The sequence below is a fragment of the Balaenoptera physalus genome, assembly GCF_965194825.1.
Source record: "Balaenoptera physalus genome assembly, chromosome: 13".
NCBI lineage: Eukaryota > Metazoa > Chordata > Mammalia > Artiodactyla > Balaenopteridae > Balaenoptera > Balaenoptera physalus.
In genome coordinates, this window is record NC_138892.1 from 96,637,012 (window position 1) to 96,654,992 (window position 17,981).

Sequence of the window (17,981 nt, forward strand, 5' to 3'; positions counted from 1 at the left end):
AACTATTCCTGCACTATATCATATTTGCCTAGTCATTTTCACCCACACTAAATGCACTTGTCCCGGTATTGAGAAAAATGAGGCATAGGAACTGCAGGCCTATCTTGTTCACAAAGATAATTTAGTCAACTGAGCCTTTTAGCTGCAGAATACAAAAAAGAGGGCAAAATGATCAACATTTTATTCCTACAACCACATTGATAGCTGCTTTCAATAGCTGCTTTGCCCTCTGGAAGGAGGCCTCAATGTAACCAGGTTGGTGTAATTTTATTTTTAGCAAATCCTCAATCAATTGCCAAAGTATTGGCATTCTTTTGTCACTATTCCCTAAGGACCTCTGGGTCTGTTTCGGAATGATCATGAGATAGGTTCATTTGAAACTAGACATAACTTGGGTTCAAATTCTAACTCTGACGCTTCTGGTTCATTTGACTCTTGGGTATTCCTTAGTATATCTTGAGATTATCATTTGTAAAGTGAGAATAAAAATGTCTACTTTATAAGGGTGCTTTTAGGATTAGATGTGACAATATGAGCAAACTATTCAACACAGTCCTCTGTACATAGATGTGTTCACCTACTGTTTGCCTATTAAATGATGGTCATCCTAGTTACAGCGGTTCAAGCTTGTTAGATTATTTGCATATTAAAACATTAAAATGATTAGGAAGCTCGGGACCCATATGATTGGCAGTGCCATCCCAGACGGTATTGAGGGTCCACAATGTGCCAAATACTGTCTAGGAGTCAAGGATACAAGGACCGATAATCTAATGTTAAGAAGCTTACAATGTTAGAGAAAATGCTTAGTCTTTTCATGCTTATGTTTCACCATCTGGAAAGTAAATTTAATTCATAAACTTTCTCTCTATCCTATCCATAAATCTCTAAAGTGTTATAAGCACTTAAGGAAAAGAAAGTTTCCAGGTATAAACCAAGGGTCATTAAGCCTTGAAAACAAGCTTATGTGCCCAGAGCCCCCAAAAAATCTTCCTCAAATAAGTATCTGTATTCTGATCTTCCTTTCCATTTGTGTATGTTAACCACAGCTGCCTAATTTCTTCTATTCAAGGTAGCAGGTGTAGAAGAAACTTATCTGGGAAAAGTAGAACGTTTTGCAGGAAAAAGATGTTTTAAACTATTTCAAGGCTGCTCTATGAATTGTAGAAGCTCCATTTCTATTTTTGGAGGAATCTAATTTTCATGAGGAACTTGTACTTTTTATTCCAGTGACCACTACTTCATGGACAATGTCACAGCCCCTGACTATATGAAAAATGTTCTTGTTCTGACACTGCCTCCTGAAAATTCTGTCTCAAATAGCTCATTCTCCAAGAATTTATCACTGGTAAGCTTCATATACGTATATATTATTATTTTTTTGGCAAGGGTAAAATATCATTCTTCCATTTGGGACCCAAATTCTAAAATGAGCAATTCATTTTTTTCACTTGTTCCAATTCACTCAACAGATGTTAACTAAGGCCAATAGCAGGATTCCTGCTGCTAAAACTGTTACTATAGGTCACTGTGCTAGGCTCTAGATCAACACCACAGTGCACACTGCTGTGACATCAGAACAGAAATGACAGTGTGGGAAGATCAGAAGAAGCCCTGCTAACATAGGGGAGGTAGAAATTAAGCAATGAAAGATAAATGAAGTTCCCTACATCCTAAAGCAACTTTCTGCTGGCCCTGATATCACAGTTCTACCTCTAGAGATACATATTCCTAGGTTAAGACATTGTCCCTTTTTTTTTAATTAGGTTGGCCATTGTTCAACTTTGTCCAGGCAAGGCCTGGTTTATTCCTCTTATCCCAGCATCCCATCTGGTTTAGCATTTGTCCCAGAAAAACAACCTCCAATTGGACATTAAATCATTAATGTCTCAGGACTTCCCTGGTGGTCTAGTGGTAAAGAATCCGCCTTCCAATGCTGGGGACGCGGGTTTGATCCCTGGTCAGGGAACTAAGATCCCACATGCCACGGGGCAACTAAGCCCACGCGCCACAACTACTGAGCTCACATGCCTCAACTCTCAACTAGAGAGTCCATGTGCCCACGTGCCGCAAAAACCGCAGAGCCCATGCACTCTGGAGCCCGCACGCCACAACTAGAGAGAAGCCCACGTGCCGCAAAGAAGACCAGACACAGCGGAAAAAAATAAAATAAAATTTTAAAAATATATTTTAAAAAATCATTAAATGCAAGACCCCTGCCTCTAATACCACTTCGGGTTTTATCAGTCACTGCACCTTAACGTGACTAAATTCATCGGATGTTTTCTGCCCTCAGACACAGTTGAGAGCAGGTTAGAGAGGGAAGTGGGGGGGCAGTCTGTCCTGAGGACCCTGAACAACTTGGGGATGACAAGGCCCAAAGAGCAGTGAGGAAAGTTGGGGACCTTTGAGAGAATCACAGTTTTGCCTAGACTAGCAGTTCTAAGCCCTGTGTTTTGCAACCCTGCCAAAATTAGGGGCTGCAACCCTTTTGGGGGCTGGGTCTTAACTGATTCTTTTCATGTCATGAAAGGATGATTTCAGCAAAAGACACTGAAACCAATGAGCAGTGTTTTAGTTTTTCCTTTTTATATTTTCTAGCAAATATACTTCTGGGTGTAGTATTCACATATCATTTGCACAGCTTCTAGGCTCTGGCAAAAGTCTGATTCTTCACAGGTGGGAGTTCCAAAGTGTCTGAGCCGACAGAACTCACGTGGTCTCAGGGGGGCACAGAACTTTTAATCCATAGCCCATCTCTGTGAAGACAACCACACAACTGTTGCAAAGGCAGAGGAATTCTGACCCCCTTCTTATGTTCCCCAGGGCAGACCTTTGTGGCTTGAACTAACACCCAATCAGGACTATCTCCAAAGCAAATTCAATGGTATCATCCAATGAAAACTCTTCCCACCCCATCAGGATACTCAAAGGCAGTGGGGTTGTTTTTGTTGCTGTTCTCTTTTCCTCTTAAATGAAAGCATTATTTCTCTATAAAACCTTACAGGAATCAAAAATGCTGTATGTTGTCCTTCCTGGTCGAAGTGAAATATTTTCTCATCGTGGGAAGGAGGAAGCACAGCCGCTTTTAGATACTTCCCTAAAGGCAGGGTTTGCAGTTTATTGATCCCAAGAGAAGACAGAATTGTCACGTGGGGATGATAAAGAGCCCTGGTCCAAGAAAAGTTTTTCCAAAACTTCCTTTAATACCACCCCTACAATTCCCCTAATGTTCCTTTACCTTTCCAGTTACCCTGCTGACCCCAAGAATGTTTTTCTCCAGGTTCAAGACCAGAATCTTTTTTTTTTTTTTTTTGGAACTCATTTTAAGATTTTCCTTTCTCATTCAGGCAAAAAATGATTTCGCTGCTGCCTACTTTGATGGAGTCTTGCTCTTTGGACACATGTTGAAGATATTTCTTGCAAATGGAGAAGAAGTTACCACCCCTAAATTTGCTCATGCTTTCAGGAACGTCACTTTTGAAGGTACCGGTTTCCTAGGAGCAAACAACACTTACCTAACAGTTTCTAGAGGAATCTGATGAAATATGGGCCCTGTGGGCAGACTTTGGGAAGCAAAGAGAGGGTGTGGCAATAAATGGATCAACAGCTAAATACCTTTAACTTAATTGGAGGCAAACATAATTGCATAAACCTTGGGGATGCTATAATCTATAACTAGACCCCAGTTTATGCTTCAGAACTTCAGAATCTTTGGATATCAAAGAAAGAGCAGGTAGCTCAGGCCCTGTACTTATGACCAAGCTCATCACAGGGCATTTTGGGCAGTGATGTCCTGACTCTGCTTAGAGACCAGCAAGAAGAGAAATAGCTGCAGTTTGATTTTCGTCCTTCCATATCTCCCTTTCTGTCCTTCAGGGATCAAGGACCCTGTGTTACTTCTCTAACTAAAAAACCTCTCATAGCAGTGCCATCCAAAAGCTCCCAATACATGTCCCTCTGAGCCACATGGATCAACATTCCTTTGCTACACAAACCCCTATGGAAACTTCTTTCATTTCCCAGATCTCGTCCAGATACTAGGAAGAAATTTCCTTTTAGATTTAATGTGTATTACGTAAAAGACAAATGATGGTTCACTTCTCTAACTTGCCTGAAATCTTTACTCTGGAAAACCTTTATCCTGTTGCAGAGTGAGCCTTCTTTTCTTGGCTTCAGAGGGCAGCAGACACCCAGCAGTAAAGACTGAGGGCTGTACCAGCATCTGTGGGGTATGACAATGACAGGAAGAGATCACTTCTGCTCCCCTGAAAATACAGGGAGGGAGGGAGAGTCATTAATCATTCCCTGTATCCCAAGTTCTGCCAGTGACTTTATGTGCATTTTTTCTCAATTTTTTTTTATTGTGGTAAAATACACATAACATAAAATTTACCATCTTAACCACTTTGAAGTGTACAGTTCTGTGTCATTAAGTACATGCATATCGTTGTGCAGCCATCACCATCCTCCATCTCCAGAACTCTTTCATTTTGCAAAACTGAAATTCTATTCGTACTAAACAAGAACTCCCCATTCTCCCCTCCCTCTAGCCCCTGGAAACCGCCATTCTACTTTTTGTCTTTATGATTTTTACTACAATTTTGACCACGTAATCTTATGATTATGATTTATATGTACCTCATATAAGCGGAATCATACAATATTTTTCTTTTGTGCTTGCCTTATTTCACTTAGCATGGTGTCCTCAAGTTTCATCCATATTGTAGGATATGTTTCCTTCCTTTTTAAGGCTGAATAATATTCCATCATATTATATACAACGTTTTGCTTATGCGTTCATATGTCGATAGACACTTGAGTTGCTTCCATGTTTTCGCTAAGGTGAAGAATGCTTCCATGAACATCAGTGTATAAAGGTGTCTTCAAGACTCTGCTTTCAATTTATTTGAGTACGTACCCAGAAATGGAATTGCTGGATCATATGGAAATCTCATTTTTAATTTTTTGAGAAACCATCATATTGTTTTACACAATGGCTATACCATCTTACATTCCTACCAATAGTAGTGCACAAGGGTTCCAATATTCCACATCCTCATCAACACTTTTATTTTATATATATATATATATATATATATGTTGATGAGGAGAGAGAAATATATATATTAGCCATCCTAATGGGTACGAAGTGGTATCTCATTGTCATTTTGACTTGCATTTCTTTAATGAATAGTAATGTCGAGCACCTTTTCAGGTGCTTATTGGTCATTCGTATATCTTCTTTGGAAAATGTCTATTCAGGTCCTTTGTCCATTTTTTTTTTCTTTTCTTTGTCCATTTTTGAATTGTGTTGTTTTCTGTTGTTATTGTTGAGTTTTAGGAGTTCCCTATGTATTCTGGATATTAATCCCTTATTAGATATATGATTTGCAAATGTTATATCCCATTGTGTGAGATGTCTTTTCACTGTGCTGCCGTTTTATGCGCAAAATTTTTAAACTTTTCATGAAGTCCAATTTGTCTACTTTTTCATTTGTGGCCTATGCCTTTTAGTATCACATCCAAGAAATCATTGCCAAATTCAGTGTTGTGACGCTTTTGCCCTGTGTTTTCTTCTAAAGGTTTTACAGTTTTACGTCTTATATTTAAGTTGTGGCTGCATTTTGAGTTGACTTTTGTATATGGCATTATCAAAGGGTCTTAACTTCATTCTTTTGCATATGGATATCAAATTTCCCAGCACCATTTGTTGAAAAGACTATGTTTTCCCCCATTGAATTGTCTTGGCACCCTTTTCGAAAATCATTTTACCATATATGCAGTGTTTTATTTCTGGACACTCTATTCTATTCCATTGGTCTATTTGTCTGACTTTATGCCAGTATCTTTTGATTACTGTAGCTTTGTAGTAAGTTTTGAAATCAAGAAGTGTGAGTCCTCCAGCTGTGTTCTTCTTTTTCAGGATTTGTTTTGGCTATTCAGGGTCCGTTGAGATTCCATATGAATTTTATGATGAGTTTTCCTATTTCTGCAAAAAATATCATTGGGATTTTGATAGGGGTTGCATTAAATGTGTCAGTTGCTTTGGGTAATATTGATTTCTTAACAATATTAAGTCTTTCAATCCTTGAATATGGGATGTGTTTTCATTTATTGATGTTTTCTCAAGTTTCTTTCAGAAATGTTTTGTTGCTTTTATTGTACAGGTCTTTCACTTCCTTGGTTAAGTTAATTCCTAGGTATTTTATTCTTTTTGATGCTATTTTAAATGAAACTGTATTCTTAATTTCATTTTCTGATGGTTCATTGTTAGTGTATAGAAATGAAACTGATTTTTTTTGTGTTGACTTTGTATCTTGCTACTTTGCTGAACTCTTTTATTAGTTCTAACAGGTTATTTGTGTTTGGAATCTTGTGAGTTTTCTACATATAGAATCATATTTTCTGTGAACAGAGTTAATTTTACTTCTTCCTTTCCAATTTGGATGCCTTTTTTGTCTTGCTTAAATGCTCTGGCTAGGTCTTCTAGTACTATGTTGAACAGAAGTGGTGAAATTGGGCATCCTTGCCTTGTTCCTGATCTTAGAGGAAAAGTTTTTAGTCTTTCACCATTGAGTATGATGTTTGCTGTGGGTTTTTCATATATGGCTTTTATTATGTTGAGGTAGTTTCCTTCTGTTCCTAGTTTGTTGCGTGTTTTATCATGAAAGTATTGAATTTTGTAAAATGCTTTTTCTGCATCAATTCATATGATCATGTGGTTTTTTTCTTCATTCTCTTGTAGTGTATTATACTGATTAATTTTTATATGTTGACCCATCCTTGCATTTCAGGAATTAATCTTATTTGGTCATGTTGTATTCTCCTTTGAATATGCTACTGAATTCTGTTTACAAATATTTTGTTGAGGATTTTTAGATCAATGTTCATAAGGGATATTGGTGTGTAGTTTTCTTTTCTTTTTGTGTCATTGTCTGGCTTTGGTATCAGAGTAATTCTAGCCTCATAGAATAAGTTAGGCAGTGTTTCTCTCCAGGTTTTTGGAAAAGTTTGAGAAGGATTGGTGTTAATTATTTTTTTAATGTTTGGTAGAATTCACTGGTAAAGTCATTAGGTTCAGGGCCCTTTCTTAGGGGGTAGAGGGTCTGGAGATTTTTGACTGCTGATTCAGTCTCCTTACTAGTTATTGGTCTATTCAGATTTTCTGTTTCTTCTTGGTTTTGTTTTGGTAGGTTTTGTGTTTCTAGAAATTTGTTCATTTCATCTAGGTTATCCAATTTTTTGGCATACAGTTGCTCATGGTACTGCCTTATATTCCTTTTTATTTCCTTAGAATTGGTTGTAATGTCTCCACTTTCATTTATGATTTTAGTAATTCAAGTCTTCTCCTTTTTTCCTTACTCTATCTGGCTAAAGGTTTGTCAATTTTGTTGAACTTTTTGAAGAACCAGCTTTTGGTTTCATTGATTTCCTCGATTGATTTTCTATTCTGTATTTCATTTATCTCTGCTCTAATCTTTACAGCTTCCTTCCTCTGCTAGCTTTGGGTTTAATTTGTTCTTCTTTAACTGGTTCCTTAAGTTGTAAAGTTAGGGTGTTGATTTGAGACCTTTGTTGTTTTTTAATGTAAGCATTTATGGCTATAAATTTCCCCTTAGCACTGCTTTGATTGTGTGTGTCCCATAGTTTTGGTGTGTTGTATTTTTATATTCATCTATCTCTAGGTCTTAAAACTTTTCCCTTGTAATTTCTTCTTTGAACCATTGGTTATTTAAGTGTGTGCTGTTTAATTTTCACAAATTGGCGAATTTTTCAGTTTTCCTTCTGTTATTGATTTCTAACTTCATCTCATTGTGGTCAGAGAAGATACTTTGTATGATACCTATCTTTTAAATTTTAACTGAGACTTAATATGTTGCTTAACATATGGTCTATTCTGGAAAATGTCCTACAGGCACTTGAGAAAAATGTGCATTCTGTTGTTGGGTAGAATGTTCTGTATTTGTCTATTATATCTAGTTGGTTTATCATTTTGTTCAACTCCTCTATTTCCTTACTTATCTTCTGTCTTGTTATTCTATCCATTAGTGAAAGTGGAGTATTAAAATCTCCAATGATTATTGTAGAACTGTTTCTCTTGTGCCAATTTTTGCTTCATATTTTTTGTTGGTCTGTTGTTGGTTACATAAATGTTTATACTTGTTATATATTTTTGCTTTATTGAATGTTTTATTAATATATAATGAATTTCTTTCTTTGTCTCTTGTAAACTTTTTTGATTTAAAGTCTGTTTATTTGATATTAGTGTAGGCACCTCTGCTCTCTTTTGGTTACTATTTGCATGAAATATCCTTTTCCTTCCTTTCACTTTCAACCCATTTCTGTCTTTGGATCAAAAGTGAATCTCTTATAGACATCATACTGTTGGATCACTTTTTTAATCCAATTTTTGAATTTCTATCTTTGATTGGAGTATTTAATCCATTTACATTTAAAGTAATTACTGATAAGGAGAGATTTATTCTGTCGCTTTGTTATTTGTTCTTTATATGCTGTATAGCTTTTTTATCCCCATTTCCTGCATTACTGTCTTCTTTTGTATTGTTTATTTTTTATAGTGAAATGTTTAAATTCCTTTTTCATTTTTTGTGTATATTCTTTAGCTATTTTCTTTGTGGTTACCATGGGGATTACATGCTAAAATTATAACCCTCTAGTTTGACTTTATACCAGTTTAACTTCAATGAATACAAAAACTCTCCTCCTTTAATAGCTCCATTCCCATCCCTTTCAGACATTGGTGTTGCAAAATTACATCTTTATACTTTGTGTCCAAGTAGGAAACTAATGTTTTTTTAAGCATTAGTCTCCTAAATTGCTTCAAAATCAAAAGGTGGAGTTACAAACAAAAGTTACAATAATACTAACTGTTAGACTAATTTTTTTTAATGTATCCTCTCTCTCTCTCTCTCTTTTTTTTTTTTGGCTGTGCTGGGTCTTTGTTGCTGCACGTGGGCTTTCTCTAGTTGTGACGAGCAGGGGCTACTCTTGGTTGCAGTGCATGGGCTTCTCATTGTGGTGGCTTCTCTTGTTGCGGAGCACAGACTGTAGGCATGTGGGCTCAGTAGTTGTGGCTCACGGGCTCTAGAGTGCAGGTTCGGTAGTTGTAGTACACGGACTTTGTTTTTCCGTGGCATGTGGTATCTTCCTGGACCAGGGCTCGAACCCATGTCCCCTGCAGTGGCAGGCGGATTCTTAACCACTATGCCACCAGGGAAGCCCTGTTCATCTCTTAAGTCATGTAGAAAACAAAAAGTGGAGTAACACATTGTTCTTACAATAATACTAGATTTTGTCATTGCTTGTGTATTTACCTTTACTGAGATCTTTATTTCCTCATATGGCTTCAGGTTACTGTCTGTTGTTCTTTCATTTTAACCTGCCAGACTCCCTTGAACATTTCTTGCAGGACAGGTCTAGTGGTAGGTAACACACCCTCTCAACTTTTATCTTAGAATGTCTTACTTTCCTTTCACTTTGAAGGACAGCTTTGTTGAATAAAGGATTCTTGATTGACAGCTTTTTCTTTTAGCATTTTGAATATATCAGCCCACTGCCTTCTGGCCTTCAAAGTTTATAATGAGAAATCTGCTTATAAATCTTATTAAACATCTCTTATATGTGATGAATCACTTCTCTCTTGCTGCTTTCAAAATTCTATATCTTTGGCTTTTGACAATTTGATTATAATGTGCCTTGGCATGGATTTCTTTGAATTCATCCTACTTGGCATTTATTGAGCTTCTTGGATGTTTATATTCACGTGTTTCATCAAATTTGGGAAGTTTTCAGCCATTATTTTTTTAAATAGTCTCTTTACCCATTTTTCTGTCTTCTCCTTATGGGGCTTCCACAATGCATGTATTGGTCTGGTTGGTGGTGTCCCACAGGTCCCTTACGCTCTGTTCACTTCTCTTCAATCCTTTTTATTTCTGTTCCTCAGATTTGATAATTTCCATTGTCCTATATTCAAGTTCACTAATTCTTTCTTCTGCCTGCTCAAATCTGCCTTTGATCCCTCTAGTGAATTTTTTATTTCAGTTACTGTACTTTTCAGTTCCAGAATTTCTTTCTGGTTTCTTTTTTAGGTTTTCTACCTTTTTATTACTATTTACATTTTGTTCGTACATCATTTTCTTGACTTTATCCATGCCTTCCTTTAGTTCTTTGAGCATCTTTAAGACAGTTGTTTTAAAGCCTTTGTCTAGTAAATCCACCATCAGGTCTTTTTCAGGGATAATTTCCATTGGGTTTTTTTTTTTTTCTCTTATTTTGAATGAACCATACTTCCCTGTTTCTTTGTATGCTTTGTGATTTTTTTGTTGAAAACTGGACATTTGAATCTAATAATCGGTAATCCTGGAAATCACATGGGGAATGGGAAATTTTCTCATTCCCCAGGGTTTGCTCTTTTTTGGTTTTGCTTTTTGTTTCTGTTTTTATTGTTGTAGGCTATCTGCTGAGGATCAGCCTGAGGTGTAAACTTAAGGTCTTCTTAGGTCTTTTCTGAGCCTCTGCCTTCCCCTGGGCATGTGTAGTAGCTTTCTAATTTCCCCCATATATGCAGTTGCTTGAATATTCTAGTCTTCAACGTCTGGCTCTCAAAGGGGAAAAAGAGAAAAACGAAGGGGGATTGAGGGGAGCACCAACCCTTTACATCCCTTGAAAGTCATAATCAGCAGAGGGGGAAGGGCTTCAACAATGGGGGAGGTGCAACGGCAGTGGCTGCCACCTTTTTGCCTGCACCTCTGTGATCATAAGCAGCAGTTAGTCACCTGCTACCTGTACCTATAACCTGGAACAAGTTAGTAATATTTCTGACCTCAGATTTCTCATCAATAAAATGGAGATAATAACAGCTTCTATGTCATGGTATTTGGGGAAGAATAATATGATAAATGCATATGAAGCACTTAGCACAGAGCCTGGTCTAGTAAACACAAAATAAATATTAACTATTATATTGAACCATGTGAAATTACTGATATTTGATCAATTTTTTTCTTTTACCTAAACAGCCGTTTCATAGGCTCATCCTATATGGCTATAATTTCATAGTTGAGAAAACTGAGACTTAAAGAACTTAACTTTTTCAATGTGTTCAGCTAATACATGGTAGTGAAGGGATTTTGACCTTTTTACAATCTAAGTTAGATTATGGAGTGACAAACACTGTGCCACTAGTTTAGTAAATACTCTCAACAAAAACTTGTCACTAATAATCAGGAGAAATCTACTGACTGATTACATTTAGTGTCATCATTCTAAATGCAATGAAAAAGAATTTTCCTTCTAACTAAATACCATCTCTTATAAAAATATCCTTCAGAGATCTCAGGGCCAAGAACCAATCCAGATGCCCTCAGATTACATCATTAAGGTCAATAATTTTTCAGTAAAATAGAGCAGTTTGAATCTATTTTATACCCTCTGTCAGGATGTAACTGGTCTTTCAGTCAAGAAGTCAACAATGGCCTCTAACTCTTTTCTGATTTTGCCCTAGGGCGTGTGGGTCCTGTGACTTTGGATGACTGTGGAGATATTGACAATACTATGTTCCTTCTGTACACCTCTGTGGACACCAACAAAGTATGTCTGACTTCTTATCACGAACTTGGGGTTAAGTGACTAGGTGAGGAGGGTTATCCTGGAAGGCAAGTATTGGGTTGGCCAAAAGGTTTTCTGTAACTAAGAGCCTACAGAAAAACCGAACGAACTTTTTGGCCAACCCAATACTAGCAAAGGAATTAGAGAAGTTATGTTTAAAATCTAGAGGTTAGTTTATTTCAGATTTACGATTATGCCCCCCTTGGGGCCATATTCCTTAAACATTTTCTCCCATAGAACTTCTTATTCAGAGTATCCACTCTATTTACTGTATAAAAAATACCCACCCAGAAAACACTGGTATAAAGACCAGACTGTTGATGAGATACCAATGAGAAGGTGACGGTTTTTTCCTAAGAATCGTTTATTCATTTCCACAACTAAAAATTTGAATGAAGCATTACCTATTCTCTCTCCTTCTGAAGTCTCATGAAAATCATTAATTGTGTAATCCCTCTGGCACATACAAACAGCCTTCTAATGTTATGCTTTATGTTCACACACTATATATACATAGTACATATCTGTCTATCTGTATATAGATAGATATATATTTACATACCTACATATGTGCTTTATATTCACACACTATATATACATAGTACATATCTATCTATTTATCTATAGATAGATAGATAGATATATTCACACACCTACATAGTAGGTTCTTTGAAGAAAGGGAATGGATCTCACTTCTCCATGTCTCCTGTGCTTAGCTTCTTATCTGGCACATAGTTGATGGCTGCTAAGCGTTTAATTTAAAAACAAAAATACCTGCCTTTATGTCACCCAGAGTTGTGCCCATCATGAACTAGAATCCACTGTTCTAACCAACCAAATGGTAGGTAGAAACCTTTTCTTCTTTAAGAAGTTAGGTCCTGACATAACCAGGAATCTACTAGAAAAAGTTTTTCATTTTTTCATGTAATTTTCCAATATGAGCATTGTGACGTCCCTAACTTATATATTGAGTGTATGTATTGCCCCAGCTTTGTAAAAGACATCTATAATGAGAAATGTGGAAAGCTAGAGAAAAGATGCTCAGATTGAGAAAGTTCAACTAGAAGTTCGGGGCAGGGGTAGCAGTATTTCAGAAAAGTAATGCATCGTTTTTAGTTACATTGTTTTAGTTATACTGAACCTTTACTATAATGCTGTATTTGGCATCATACCATGGCAATACCTTAAAATGAAATCTGCTCAATACTTCAGTTTCTAGTAGTAACTACTGAGATAACTACGTGCCCCTCTAAGTTATTTGCACCTGGGATGATGCCTTTGCCTCCCTTGGAGAGAGGCAGATACCTGCGGTGAGATTCTATGTCAGCCTTATGATTGCTCTTCAAAATGAAAAATGTGGTTCTGTGCACTTACTGTCTCCACAGGCAAGCCTAGTTGAACTTTTCAATAATCTAATGCCATCAGCTGTGCTGTATGATATGTATCTATGGGGAAAACAGGGATTAATTGTCAAAACATAGGGCTATAGATAAGTTATTCCATAACCAGAGTAGGTCTCAGTAGAGATATAATCTACCAGCCCCTAATATATAGGATATTTTCTATCCTCAATATATGCAAGTTTATATTCTGTTTTCAAGTTAAGAGTATAGTTTTGAAAATGTAAAATTTTGTCCAGAATGTTTTGAGGGAGCAGTGGTGAATTTAGAAGGATGAACATTTTCCAGATGTCTCTTACAAAACTGACTCAATATATGCAGCAGTAATTTAAGGATATATTAATATTTCCATTGACAGATTACTTGAAAAAGAAACCTTTTATCTTGGAAACCTAATGAGTGTCATGTCTAAGAAAGCACATTAGAGCATAGGGCTAGAAGAGATTCAAAAATTATGTAATTGACAGAACTTAAGAAATGTAGAATTCTCTAGGAGCCCCTTGACGTGTATAAATATGGATAATGGATGTTAGCTATGGTGCATTTTCTCAAGACATCGTTTTTAATAACAACTTAATATTGTGGAAAACACTGCTGCCTCCCTTGTCATGTGACTTGGAGCTAGCCATTTAATTTTTTGTGCCTCTATTTTTTTTTTTTTTTTTTAAAGTTCTTAGCACCCTCCATTTGCAAGGGAAGGAAGGCTCAGAGTGGTTTTTTTTGTTTTTTTTTTGTTTTTTTTGTTTTTTTTAAAGAAGGGAGTCATTATTTTTTTAAATATTTATTTATTTATTTTTGCTGTGTTGGGTCTTCATTTCTGTGCGAGGGCTTTCTCTAGTTGCGGCAAGTGGGGGCCACTCTTCATCGCGGTGCGCGGGCCTCTCACTATTGTGGCCTCTCTTGTTGCGGAGCACAGGCTCCAGACGTGCAGGCTCAGCAGTTGTGGCTCACGGGCCCAGTTGCTCCGCGGCATGTGGGATCCTCCCAGACCAGGGCTCGAACCTGTGTCCCCTGCACCGGCAGGCAGACTCTCAACCACTGCGCCACCAGGGAAGCCCTGTGCCTCTATTTTAACATTAGTAAAATGAAAGACTTGAACTAGAAAAACCCAAAGAATCTCTGCTGGGCAGGTGTAGCATATGGTCATAAAGAAACAAAAACTAATCGGCCCACATGGAGCTTAAATCCACGTTCATGGTGAGAACCAAGTGGACGCTAACTAGCTCCCGGCTGGTAACATTTACCTTGTTTCACTGAGAAACGTTGCTATGAAATTCAGATGTCACTGGGCAGCACGGTCAGTCTCATCAGAAGTCATTCTAAAATGTCTTTTTCTGTTCATCCTTCTTCTTTTCATGCCCCGACACAGTACAAGGTTCTTTTGACCTATGACACCCGGAAAAACCAGACTAACCCGGTGGATAAGAGCCCCACATTCATCTGGAAGAACCACAAACTTCCTAATGATATTACAGGCGGGGGTAAGATATCCTTCGTGAAGTTTCTTTTCCTGAAATTGTTGTTTTGGTAAGGAGAGTAAATTCTGTGGTTTATGAAATTAGCCTGTGTTTTCTGTTTTGTTTTGCTTATTGTCTGTATTAGATTTGCCAGGTTTGTAAACATGGACTTTACATCTCTGTCCAATGAATAATATTACAGTTCTGATAAAACACTGAAGATATCCCATTCTAATTTAGCTATAACTGTCTTTAATATAAGGTGTCTTCAATAGGGTGTCCTACCTACCCCTTGATGTAAATTTTCCTATAGAAAACTAGGTTTGGCAATTGGCAAAATGAACACAGAGACACATAGCCTCACTCCATTTACATTTTACTGAAGGAAACTCATGGAATATATATTTCAGCAAGGAATACTCGATGTCATTAGGCTGAGAGTGGTAAGTGAGCGTGGCCTCTAAAGTCTCCCCCGTTTCCTCAGAGGACACACATACTTGGGTCATAATGATGGTTACCCTCCTACCTGAGATGAGGTCCTATCATGTCATGAAAGCCCTAACACGGCTAGGGCTTCACCCATGCAACTTGCCATGCAACTGTATAACACTGATTGTCACTGGACAGGGCCAGCTGAGTGTCTCATGGGCAGCAAGGTCTCAGGGCACTCTGCCCATGGCTGGCTTGGCCAAGGCTTTCCACAATGAATAGTAATTCCATATTACTAATCAATTTTTAGGAAAAAGTTTAAATTTGAACAAATATTTATGCCCAAAGATGCAAAAGAAAAAAAAAGGTGGAAACATTATTAATAAAATGACTTAGAAAACTACAATGTATTCATAAATGGGGCAACATGCAACCAATTAAAAATAATTATTTACAAAGAATTTTAAATGACATTGGAAAAGTTATGAGTAAAGTAATACAGCTTTTATATTTAATGAAAGTCTAACTTTGTAAAACAATGTATAGAAATAAGACTGCAGAAAAATATGCTAAAATGTCAATAGTCGTAGCCTCCGGGTAATAGTATCCCAGATTTTCTTTTTGCTTTTTTATATATTTCTTAGTTTTCTGAATTTTCCATAATGACTCTATTAATTTACCATTTTTTAACAATATTAAAAATTATAAACTAGAAATACTTCTAGCCCTGCTCTACAGCCAGAAACTCTGGCTGAAAGGTTGATCTGACTGAAGAGAACAGTTCTGATGAAATGGGCTTGTTTACATTATAGCTGTAACTATGTTTCTAGTTCTTGTGTTCCATGAGTCAAATGTGGTTAAAAATGAATCCTGTGTTTTTAGTCAATAGACATGAGGTAGTTGACTGAAGCAAAGAGAGAGGTAGGAAGTAGGGATCCTATTCTTCCAAATGATTTACCCTCATCATTGCTTTTTAAAGTTGATTTGTTTTCTTTAGCAAGCTTTCTTTTTTTTTCTTTTTAATTATCTCTAGAACCATCTTCAAGCTTCCTAGATTCAAGCCAAACTTGACTTCTGAAATATATCTCTTTTCTCACAGGCTTCTGCAACTCTATGCTTCTTTCTTTTGTAATTTTTTGAGTTAAAATTATTTTTCTTTTTCCTTAATTATAGCCCTCAGTGACAGAGTTGGGTTTGTATTTTTAATATATTTCTTTAAAAGTTTTTAGATATTTTGGTTATTAAACAGAAGGTCTGTACTGTTTAAAATAATGAACTTCTCAAAACATGATTTTTGAGAGAGTTCTCATTATTTACCTAAACGAGATCACATTAAATATTTACATTACATACGACAGGGACGGTGCCTCATCCTGGGCAACTTTACTTCATCCTCAGTTAACTAGAAAATTCAGTTAGCCAGAGCTTTTCATTCTTTAACTGTTACATTTAGTTTCAAACTTTACAAATTAAGTAACTCAGTCTTTCAAATAGTATACAAATAAGATAGTCATGCCTGGTCTTTCATCTGTGTACACAACTGCCAACTAAGTAACAGAACGTTTCATCTGGAGATTCTACCATCACTGTCTTTTCATTCATCTGACAAATATTTACTTAATGCCAGACAATGTTCTAAGCACCTGGGACACAGCAGTGGACAAGGCAGATTTGGTTCCTGTTCCTCACCCAGGCCTTCCTCAGCTGTCTCCTGGGTGCCAGTGACATCCATCTGTCTTCCTGCTCAGCCCCACCTCCTGCCCACCTCAAACCCAGCCACCACTGCCGCCAGAGGGACAGCGCGAATCCAGTCGCCTTACCCAACTGCTGCTAACCCTTCGATTGGCAGCTCCACTTTGCCTTCAGCGTCCAAATGACCTATTATAGCACAAAATGTCCCTGATCTTCCTACGTCTCCAGCCTTCTATCTCATCTTACCTGAAATCTCTTCCCCACTCTCTCAACTTCCTCCTACTTCCTTAAAGAAAGGGTCTTGCAGCTTCATGCCCCTGTGTCTTTATTGATGCTGCTCCCTCTGACTAAAATCTATCACCACCCCCCCATAGAACTAGTAAACAACCACTCATCCTCAATGTGTAACTTGGATTTCACCTTTCCTAAGCTTTCTCTTAGCATCTCAGGAGGTTATTGATCTTGCCCTTATTACACCGGACTTCTAGCATATTACTTATATCTCATTTATTTGTTTACACCATACACCGTGTAAGTGTAGGGTCCATTCTTTACTCAAACACAGTGCCTTGAAAGGAAGGAAAGAAGGAAGAAATGAAGGAAGGAAAGAAGGGAGGAAATGAAGGGAGGAAGGAAAGAAGTAAGGAATGAAAGACAGTATGAGATAACTATGAATATGCTTCTATTCAGTACCAATCTAGACAGTGTTAATTTCAGTCCATTTACTTCTCTAAGTATGAGTATCTTCCTCTGTTAAGTCAGGAGATTTGTTAACTGATCTCAAAGTTCTTTCCAACGATCATGTTCTATGACCTTGGGGTTATAAAACTCAATCTGCATTCACCATCTATCTAGTTAAATAGGCTGTGATAACCACAGTAGCCACCAGAGGGCAGCAGAAGCTTAACCTTAGAACTAATGTGATAGTGGTGATTTACAAGTATGTTGGATTAAAATTTACTATATTTAAATTCTATGTAGTATATTTAAATATCATAATTATATTTCATGTAATGTGATGTTTACACTAGGGAAGAATTGAGAGGGGCTAAGGACTCAGCAGATATTTCCTCCAACTCATGCTGTAGTCTGGAGGCTGGGTAATTTTAGTAAATGACTGATGAGTAGAATCGTCTGCACTGTTGAAATTGTATTCCTCGTACTCACTGTTGTTTTGGGGGGGGGGGTTGGGGGTATGAGAGTGGTGGTGATGGGGATGGAAGTGGTGATTGTAGTAATAAACGGAGTTCACCAAAGTCAAATATGCCCACACTGCAGCTCCACCTCCAAGGGAATAATTTATTTCTGCCCTAACGAGAATAGAAATCCAGAGCTCACATTTTCACTGTTAAATTCTCCCCTTAGCAGAAAA

General features: G+C 37.2%; 1 protein-coding gene across 2 annotated transcripts in view; it reads left to right on the plus strand.

Moving 5' to 3' along the window:
* The window catches only part of GUCY2C (guanylate cyclase 2C), a 77,656-nt gene that overhangs the window by 13,986 nt on the left and 45,689 nt on the right, over window positions 1-17,981 (plus strand). For both annotated transcript variants that reach the window (XM_082421988.1, XM_082421989.1), the window contains 4 exons: window positions 1,231-1,348; window positions 3,351-3,486; window positions 11,528-11,613; window positions 14,401-14,512. In XM_082421988.1, coding sequence (XP_082278114.1) covers window positions 1,231-1,348; window positions 3,351-3,486; window positions 11,528-11,613; window positions 14,401-14,512 — 452 coding nt within the window. The remainder of the gene's footprint in view (window positions 1-1,230; window positions 1,349-3,350; window positions 3,487-11,527; window positions 11,614-14,400; window positions 14,513-17,981) is intronic.